The sequence below is a fragment of the Arachis stenosperma genome, chromosome 9, assembly GCF_014773155.1.
Source record: "Arachis stenosperma cultivar V10309 chromosome 9, arast.V10309.gnm1.PFL2, whole genome shotgun sequence".
In the NCBI taxonomy this organism is placed as follows: domain Eukaryota; kingdom Viridiplantae; phylum Streptophyta; class Magnoliopsida; order Fabales; family Fabaceae; genus Arachis; species Arachis stenosperma.
This window is the reverse complement of record NC_080385.1, coordinates 144,523,995-144,534,683: the sequence shown is the minus strand read 5'-3', so window position 1 is coordinate 144,534,683 and position 10,689 is coordinate 144,523,995. Positions and strand designations below refer to the sequence as shown.

Here is a 10,689-nt window from a genome sequence, read left to right as displayed (position 1 = left end):
GTGATGCTTGTTTCTGGCGTTGAACGCCAGTTTCAAGCTTGTTTCTGGCGTTCAGCGCCAGATTGTCCTCTGTGTGCGCAACCTGGCGTTAAACGCCAGGTTGTTGCTTGTTTTGGGCGTTCAACGCCAGAAAGATGCTCTGTTCTGGCGTTGAACGCCAGAAAGATGCTCCTTCTGGGCGTTGAACGCCAGCCTGTGCGCCTCCAGGGTGAAAAATTTTTTTCTTCTGTTTTTGACTCTGTTTTTAATTTTTTTTGATTTTTTTCGTGAATCCTCATGATCATGTACCTAATTCAACACAAAAATAACAAAGAAACAAAATAAAATAAAATTAGATAAATAAAATTGGGTTGCCTCCCAACAAGCGCTTCTTTAATGTCATTAGCTTGACAATGCTCCATAAGGTGATCAGGTCAATGTTAGTGTGGTATTCCCAACACCAAACTTAGAGTTTGGATATGGGGTTTGGACACCAAACTTAGAGTTTGGTTGTGGCTTCACAACACCAAACTTAGAGTTTGACTGTGTGGGTTCTTCTTGACCTTGAACTGAGAGAAGCTCTTCATGCTTACTCTCTTTTGTCACAGAGGGATTGCCATGTGCCTGAAACACAAGGTATTCTCCATTCAATTGAAGGACTAATTCGCCTCTGTTGACATTTATCACAGCTCCTGCTGTGGCTAGGAAAGGTCTTCCTAGGATGATGCATTCATCATCTTCCTTCCTAGTGTCTAGGATAATGAAATCAGTAGGGATGTAAAGGCCTTCAACCTTTACTAGCACGTCCTCTACCATCCCATAAGCTTGTCTTATGGATTTGTCTGCCAATTGTAATGAGAACAAGGCAGGTTGTACCTCAATGATTCCCAGCTTCTCCGTTATAGAGAGTGGCATAAGATTTATTCCTGATCCAAGATCACATAGAGCTTTTTCAAAGCTCATGGTGCCAATGGTGCAAGGTATTAAGAACTTGCCAGGATCTTGTTTCTTTTGAGGTAGAGTTCTCTGAATCCAAGTGTCTAGTTCACTACTGAGCAAGGGAGGTTTACTTTCCCAAGTCTCATTACCAAACAGTTTGGCATTCAGCTTCATGATAGCTCCTAAATATAGAGCAGCTTGCTCTCCAATCACATTTTCATCCTCTTCAGAGGATGAATATTCTTCAGAGCTCATGAATGGCAGAAGGAGATTTAATGGAATCTCTATGGTCTCTAGATGAGCCTCAGATTCCTCAGGATCCTTAATAGGAAACTCCTTCTTGCTTGAGGGACGTCCCAGGAGGTCTTCCTCACTAGGATTTTCGTCCTCTTCCTCCTTGGTGCATTCGGCCACTTTGATTAAATCAATGGCCTTGCACTCTCCTTTTGGATTTTCTTCTGTATTGCTTGGGAGAGTACTGGGAGGAGTGTCAATGACTTTCTTACTCAGCTGGCCCACTTGTGCCTCCAGATTTCTAATGGAGGATCTTGTTTCATTCATGAAATTGAAAGTGGCCTTTGACAGATCAGAGACTATATTAGCTAAATTAGAAGTGTTTTGTTCAGAGTTTTCTGTCTGTTGCTGAGAAGATGATGGATATGGCCTACTATTATTCAGCCTGTTGCGTCCACCATTGTTAAAACCTTGTTGAGGTTTTTGTTGATCCTTCCAGGAGAAATTTGGATGATTTCTCCATGATGAGTTATAGGTGTTTCCATAAGGTTCACCTAAATAATTAACCTCTGCCATGGCAGGGTTTTCAGGATCATAAGCTTCTTCAGAAGCTGCCTCTCTAGTACTGTTGGATGCATGTTGCAATCCATTCAGATTTTGAGAGATCATGTTGACCTGTTGAGTCAACACCTTGTTCTGAGCCAGTATGGCATTCAGAGCATCAATTTCAAGAACTCCTTTCTTCTGAGGTACCCCATTATTCACGGAATTCCTCTCAGATGTGTACATGAACTGGTTGTTTGCAACCATGTCAATGAGTTCTTGAGCCTCTTCAGGCGTTTTCTTCAGGTGAATGGATCCACCTGCAGAATGATCCAGTGACATTTTCGAAAATTCAGAGAGACCATAATAGAATATATCTAATATGGTCCATTCTGAAAACATGTCAGATGGACATCTTTTAGTCAGCTGCTTGTATCTTTCCCAAGCTTCATAGAGGGATTCACCATCTTTTTGTTTGAAGGTTTGCACATCCACTCTCAGCTTGCTCAGCTTTTGAGGAGGAAAGAACTTATCTAAGAATGCAGTGACAAGCTTATCCCATGAGTCCAGGCTATCCTTGGGTTGTGAATCCAACCATACTCTAGCTCTGTCTCTTACAGCAAAAGGGAAAAGCAAGAGTCTGTAGACTTCAGGATTAACTCCATTTGTCTTTACAGTGTCACAGATCTGCAAGAACTCAGTTAAAAACTGATAAGGATCTTCAGATGGAAGTCCATAAAACTTGCAGTTTTGTTGCATTAAAGCAACTAGTTGAGGCTTAAGCTCAAAGTTATTGGCTCCAATGGCAGGGATGGAGATGCTTCTTCCATCAAACTTGGATGTTGGCTTTGTGAAGTCACCAAGCATTCTCCTTTCATTATTATTATTTTCGGCCATCACCTCTTGTGCTAATGTTTCTGAAAGGTTGTTTCTGGATTGTTGTAATTTAGCTTCTCTTAATTTCTCTTCAGAGTCCTTTCAGGTTCTGGATCAACTTCAACAAGAGTGCCTTTATCCTTGTTCCTGCTCATATGAAAGAGAAGAAAACAAGAAAAGAAAAAGGAATCCTCTATGTCACAGTATAGAGATTCCTTTATGTTAGTAGAAAAAGAAAGGGGATGGAAGAATGGAGAATGGATTCGGTTTTATGAAGAAGAGAGGTGAAGAGAAGTGTTAGTAATTAATTAATTAAATAGAAGAAGAGAAGAAAAGGAAGAATTCGAAAATAAATTTGAAAAAGAGTTAGTGATTTTCGAAAATTATAATTAAAATTTAAACATAAAACAATTAATTAATTAAAAAGAATTTTTGAAAAAGGGAAGAGATATTTTCGAAAATAGAAGAGGGAAAAGTAGTTAGGTGGTTTTGAAAAAGGTAAGAAACAAACAACAAGTTAGTTAGTTGATTGAAAAAGATTTGAAATCAAAATTTTAAAAAGATAAGAAGATAAGAAGTTAGATAAGATATTTTAAAATCAAATTTTGAAAAAGATAAAATTTTTGAAAAAGATAAATTAAAAAGATAAAAAGATTTTTAAGAAAAAGATATTTTGAAAAAGAATTTACTTCACTAACAAGAAACTACAAGATAAGATTCTAGAACTTAAAGATTGAACCTTTCTTAACAAGAAAGTAACAAACTTCAAATTTTTGAACCAATCACATTAATTGTTAGTGTAATTTCGAAAAATTTGATATAAAAGATAAGAAAAAGATTTTGAAAATATTTTGAAAAAGATTTTTGAATTTTTCGAAAAATAAAAAAAATGAGAAAGATATGATTTTTGAAAAAGATTTTGAAAAGATAAGATTTTTAAAATTGAAATTTTGACTTGACTTGTAAGAAACAACTAATTTTGAAAATATTTGACCAAGTCAACCCAAAATTTCGAAATTTGGAGGGAAATAAGGAAAAAAAATTTTTTTGATTTATTATTTTCGAGAATTATGAGAGAGAAAAACAACAAAAAGACTCAATGCATGAAATTTTTAGATTAAAAACATGAATGCATGCAAGAATGCTATGAATGTCAAGATGAACACCAAGAACACTTTGAAGATCATGATGAACATCAAGAACATAATTTTGAAAAATTTTTAATGCAAAGAAGACATGCAAGACACCAAACTTAGAAATCTTTAATGCATGGAAAATATGAATGCAAAAATGCACATGAAAAACAACAAACAACACAAAACATGAAATCATCAAGATCAAACAAGAAGACTTGTCAAGAACAACTTGAAGATCATGAAGAACACTATGAATGCATGGAGTTTTCGAAAAAAATGCAAGAAAAATTCTAAAAGCATGCAATTGACACCAAACTTAAAAATTAACTCAAGACTCGAACAAGAAACACAAAATATTTTTGATTTTTATGATTTTCTAATTTTTTTGTATTTTTATTATTTATTTTCGAAAACAAAGTTAAGAAAAACGAAAAATAAAAGAAAAATTTTTGAAAAAGATTTTTGAAAAGAAAAGTACCTAATCTGAGCAACAAGATGAACCGTCAGTTGTCCATACTCGAACAATCCCCGGCAACGGCGCCAAAAACTTGGTGGACGAAATTGTGATTCAACATCCTTAAGTTTGTATGGAATCTATCTTTTGAGCTTTAGTATGAATATACCCTTAGGACACTGTTTATTTTGAGATGAAGGCTTCTAAGGGGCAGCACCTGTGTGAGGTTTTCTTTATTGGAATTCACAACTCCGTTCAACTAACCAGCAAGTGTACTGGGTCGTCCAAGTAATAACCTTACGTGAGTAAGGGTCGAATCCACAGAGATTGTTGGTATGAAGCAAGCTATGGTCACCTTGCAAATCTCAGTCAGGCGAATTTAAACATGATATTTTATTAGATTAAATAATAAATAAAAGGAATAATAAAAAGGATAGAAATACTTATGCAGATTCATTGGTAGGAATTTCAGATAAGCGGAATGAAGATGCTGTAGAGCTCTCGGACGCCTGCCTTCCTATTCCTCCTACTCAATCCTTCTTACTCCTTTCCATGGCAAGCTTTGTATAGGGGTTCACTATCAGCTGTGGCTACTTTCATTCCTCTCGGGGAAATAACCTGTACGGCTGTCACTCGCACAGCTAACCAGTCTGGAGGCATCACCCATGGTTGATAGCTACATCCCATCCTCGCAGTGAAAGCTACGCACGCACTCTGTCACAGTACGGCCAATCACCGGTTGGTTCCCGCTCCTACTGGAATAGAATCCCTCTTTTTCGTCTGTCACTAACGCCCAGCAGGTTAAAGTTTGAAGCACGTCACAGTCATTCATGAACGGAATCCTACTCGGAATACCACAGACAAGGTGAGACTTTCCGGATTCCCAGGATCCTACTCGGAACACCACAGACAAGGTTGGACTTTTCGGATCCAGATAAATGCCGCCATCCATCTAGCTTATACCACGAAGATTCTGTTGGGGAATCTAAGAGATACACATTCAAGCTTCTTTGCATGTAGAACGGAAGTGGTTGTCAATCACGCGCGTTCATCAGTGAGAATAATAATGAGGGTTATTAACTCATCACATTCATCATATTCTTGGGTACGAATGAATATCTTGGAATAAGAATAAAAGAGGAATTGAATAAAAGAAAATAGAACTTCATTAATCTCTGAGGTACAGCAGAGCTCCACACCCTTGATCTATGGTGTGCAGAAACTCCACCGTTAAAAATACATAAGCAAGAGGTCCAGGCATGGCCGAATGGCCAGCCCCCCCTGGAACGTGATCAATGATCTCCTAAGATGAAAAATAAAACAAGTCTGAGACCAAAGATGTCTAATACAATAGATAAATGTCCTATATATACTAGACTAGCTACTAGGGTTTACAGGAGTAAGTAATTGATGCATAAATCCACTTCCGGGGCCCACTTGGTGTGTGCTTGGGCTGAGCTTGATCAATCCACGAGCTAAGGCATTTCTTGGCGTCAAACTTCAGGTTATGACGTGTTTTGGGCGTTTGACTCCGGATCATGACGTTTTTCTGGCGTTTTACTCCAGACAGCAGCATGTACTTGGCGTTTAACGCCAAGTTACGTCGTCATTCTTCGAATAAAGTATGGACTATTATATATTGCTGGAAAGCCCTGGATGTCTACTTTCCAACGCCGTTGAGAGCGCGCCATTTGGAGTTCTGTAGCTCCAGAAAATCCATTTCGAGTGCAGGGAGGTCAGAATCCAACAGCATCAGCAGTCCTTTTTGTCAGCCTTTTTCAGAGTTTTGCTCAAATCTCTCAATTTCAGTCAGAATTTACCTGAAATCACAGAAAAACACACAAACTCATAGTAAAGTCCAGAAATGTGAATTTAACATAAAAACTAATGAAAACATCCCTGAAAGTAGCTTAAACTTACTAAAAACTAGATAAAAACAATGCCAAAAAGCGTATAAATTATCCGCTCATCAACGGACTAGTATTTTGAACCCATTTTAGTTGGCGGAGCGGACCGATCCGCCCCATTTATGGGGCGGGCCTACGCAAGGCGGGGCGGGTTGGGGCGGGGCAGCCCGCTTTGCCACCCCTACAAAATTACAATTCAAAATGATCCACATATAATATAGCTTTCATAACGCAACCTTATTCTTCTTGTAGTTTATTACTTCACTGTGCCAAGACACAGCATTTGTTATCCTAAGAATGGGTGTCAATGACATGGATTTTGGTCCAGTTCAGAGTCAATTCAATGATACACCAAAGAGAATGCAAAGCAAAGTCTCCAATTGGATTGACCCAACTATGAATTAGCAATCACTACCACTACTGAATGAGCCCCTCACTCCACCCGATACCTTTTTGGGATGAATTTCGAGTCTTTGCTAAAACTGTGTGAACTCTTCTTAGCAATCACTACTTGAAGGCAAAAGAACCATGAAAGGATTCGCCATAAACTAGCATCAAGCTATAACAAGAGTACAAACCTCAACCTTTAGTCATAAACACGAACAACAAAAACCATCGCAAAAACTGAATTCCAATAAGATTAAATATAACAAAAATAAATTAAAATTACAACAATCCCAAATAAAATAAAAATTAGAGAATACTAGAAACTTAAACCATTAATTATACCTTATTACAGCACTTCATTGCTACTGTACGAATCATTCTCATAATATACCTACAATATCAGCAATATAATATCATTAGTACTAGCTAATAAGCAGCAATTGAAACTTTGTCAAACATCATTAGTAAAAATACTTACTAGTGAATCATCTTCAATATTCATGTGATCATCTAAGTCATTACTAAATGTGTCATTTCCACAGCCTTCTAACTGTGAAATGCCGCGACGAACACGACAAGTTGTTCGATTGTGGCCCTCCATGCCACACTGTCCACATCGATGTTTTCTTTTATTGGACTGCAAAGCCCCCTTTTTGTCCTACATTTTCTTGGGTCCTTTGGCATGCTATGTCCGAGATCATTGGTTGCAAGCCCAGCTCCAGAAGCATTCATTTGCACATCAACTCTTACACTATCTGCATCATTGACCAACTCTTTTTGTGCAGCATCTTCCTCCTTAAATTGTTTCAACAAATTCATAGCCATTTCCCGTGTAAAGATAAATCTCTCGTAATCTCGGCAAGCAAAGTTGGCTAGTTGTCTAAACCAATCCATCAAACAACCGTATTGACTAAGCATCAAAGAATCCCAATGAAATCCGACCGCATTTTACAAACCTACTTTGGCAGTCTTGGTCCACTGAGGCAAGACTAATGACCTTAGCAACTCTTCTATATCTTCATGCACCAAGACGCAAAACTATGTGTTCATAAGGTATGCCAAATGATTCCATTCTCATACATGAACAATTGAATTCCATCTCAATGTCACAACAGAATACACGCCACATTTCGTTTGGTGTTCGGTCCAAACCGACAGAGTAAATCACATAAGAGCCAGTTTGCCTCATATTTATTACCTTCATTGATGCAGCCCTGATGCGAAATTTATAACCCACACTTACTAACCGGCAAGTGCACCGGATCGTACCAAGTAATACCTTACGTGAGTAAGGGTCGATCCCACGAGGATTGATGGATTAAGCAACAATGATTGATTGATTGGATTAGTTAGACAAGCAGAAATTGGTTTTGAGATGTTTAAAAGGTTTAAGTTTGAATTCAAAATATCAAAAGTATAGACAATTAAATAAATTGGGAATAAAATATGGATAAACAGTTAAGGCTTCAGAGTTATCTATTTTTCCGAATTAACTTTTCTTACTAACTATTTTAATTATGTAAGATTTAATTTATGGCAAACTATATGTGACTAGACCCTAATTCCTTAGACATTCCTAGTCTCCTCTAAAATTCATCAACTGCCAATTCCTTGGTCAATTAATTCCAATTAGAGGGTAAAATCAATTTTCAGTTTATATGCCACAAAAACTCTAATTACCCAAAAATAAGGGGATTATATGTCACATATCCTATTAAATCCAAATAATTAAAATTTAGGAGAATATGTTTTCAAGATGTTGTTCAAGTAAAGAGCTTTTCCAAGTTTTACAAGAACTCAAATAGAAAGAGGGTCATACTTCCGTTCCACCCAAATTCATAAGATAAAGAACGAAAACAATTCTTAAATATAAATCCAAACATAAATTAAAATAGAAAAAGTAATAAAATCAATCCATACAAATAGACAGAGCTCCTAACCTTAACAGTGGAGGTTTAGTTGCTCACGGAATGTAGAATGTAAATTTGTATAGAATTCCCTAATGGAATCCCTCTAATCTAATCTAATGTGATGTGTTATTCCTAATAGAAGAGAAGTCTCCCCTTTTTATAACTAATCCTAATTAATTTAAAATCTAATTACCTAAAAATAAAAATAATATCTTTTCCTAAAAGATAAGATTTAAATTTAAATTCGAATTAATTAACAGATCTTCAGTTGATGGGTGGGGACCACTTGATTTGTCCATTCTGCAGCTTCTAATTTGTGTTTTCTGGGCTGGAACTGGGTCAAAACGCGGCCCAAAATTGCCCCCAGCATTTTCTGTAATATTGCAGATCGCGCATGTGACGCGTCCGCGTCGTCCACGCGCTCGCGTCATTTGTGCAGATTCCAGTCCACGCATTCGCATCAGGCACGCGATCGCGTCATTGCGATTTCTCCATTCCACGCGGTCGCATGAGCCATGCGTCCGCGTCGGTCTTCGCTGGTCATCTCTTTGGTTTCTTCTTTTTCTCTGCAGAAACTTTATCAAATCTCTCCGAATGCTTCCTAAAATAAATAAATTACACAAAACTCAAAATAGCATCCATAGTGGCTAAAATATAATTAATTCTTAATTAAACTCAACAAATTAGATGCAAATTTACTAGGAAAAGATAGATAAGATGCTCACGCATCAAGCCCGTACAAGGATTGGTTGGAACATATAAAATATTGATAAGGTGTAAACATTGGCAGCACTCCTTTCTAACTGTTGAAAACAGGTTTGTATATTGGATCTACTCCCATTCATAGATGCGAGGTCAGCCTGGACCTCTTTCCACCTTATATGGTCGACACATCGATTAAAGTGTTGAATGAACTCAACCAGATTGTACCTTGAATTGATATACTTTGCAATGATTGAGTTTAATCCCTCGCACCGAGAAGTATTCCGAAAACCAGCAAAAAACTTTCCTCTTATATGTGCAGTTGCCCATGAATGTCTCTTTTTATACATATCTAGGACCCAATTCTTGTTTTCGACACCAAATTCCTCAACCATTTCAAACCACTTTTGACGAAATACATCCATTTCATAGTCGTCTAGCATACACTTTTTAAACATAGAGGTAAACTGGGGCTTGCCAATGTTATTTGTTGCATTACGAATCAGATGCCATGCACATAATCTATGATGTGCATTAAGAAACTCTTTCTCAATGGCGAACTTCATTGATAGATCACCATCCGTGATAACCGAAACAGGTGCTTTCCCATTCATTGCCACCTTCAGTTGTTGTAGCAACCACCTATACGTGTCTTTTTCCTCATCGCAAATTAAAGCATCAGCAAAGATAATTGTTTGATTGTGATGATTGACACCAGAAAATACCACCAATGGACACATATATTTATTCCTCTTATAGGTAGCATCAAAAGCCAGCACATCGCCGAATAATAAGTAATCTGCCCTACTGAGACCATTGCACCAGAATAAATTGTGCAGAGTACCATCGGCATCCATGTGATTATTAAAATAGAGAGAAGGGTCATTTGTTGCTTGATCTTCTAGATACTTCAAAGCTGCATATGCATCAATGGGTAATTGGTGCCTCTGCTTTGCTATTTTATTGTACATGTCCCTTTGCGTGAAAGAGAGATACTCGTAGCCACCTGCCTGATTTGCTAATGCCCGATATATCTGCCCAACACTAATCCCACCCTTTTTCATGTTAATCATGTGGCCAATATCAGCCTCGGACATGAATCTATGCCCACGAAGCAATCCAGTCAACCGAGGATCCAGAAGCGGATGATTGTGTTCATCAGAAAAATAAGAAATAAACCAACGACCACTAGGTGTATCTAGACAAATTTCTATCATTGCACTGCAGCCACACCTTGTCTCGGGAGTAAGTTTTTTTAGAGTTTCCAATGCCTAATTATTTTGCGGTCTAAATCCTTCGCAATGACATACAAAATTCTTCAACTTAAGTATGCCCGCACGACTCTTCCTAGTCCTGTTCTTCCGAGCACTAAAGCCTCTTGTCCTTGCATATCTATTGTAGAACTCAAATGCAATGTTGATATCAAAAAAGTGAAAATGATATACATCTTCATCCCTGATGTTCCCAAATTCAATCATCCCAATGTCTTCGAGTGAGTCAATGTTATACCCTTCATCGAAGCCGTGATAATCGAACATTGGTTCCACATTTATATCGTCTTCATCCATATAATCCACGTCAACTTCCTCATGTTTTTCTTCCTCCTGCTCATACAGATCATA

At 37.6% G+C, this 10,689-nt stretch overlaps 1 protein-coding gene across 1 annotated transcript; it reads right to left on the bottom strand.

The window, feature by feature from the left end:
* Positions 1-9,093: 9,093 nt before the first annotated feature.
* LOC130950017 (protein FAR1-RELATED SEQUENCE 5-like) lies at positions 9,094-10,284 on the bottom strand. Its single transcript, XM_057878587.1, has one exon. It carries the CDS (start codon positions 10,282-10,284, stop codon positions 9,094-9,096), a length of 1,191 nt encoding a protein of 396 aa, XP_057734570.1.
* Between the last annotated feature and the right edge of the window lie 405 nt (positions 10,285-10,689).

What these genes read in the sequence shown, in the direction of transcription:
- LOC130950017 (XM_057878587.1), bottom strand. Translation starts at nt 10,284, where the DNA reads ATGATAGAAATTTGTCTAGATACACCTAGTGGTCGTTGGTTTATTTCT.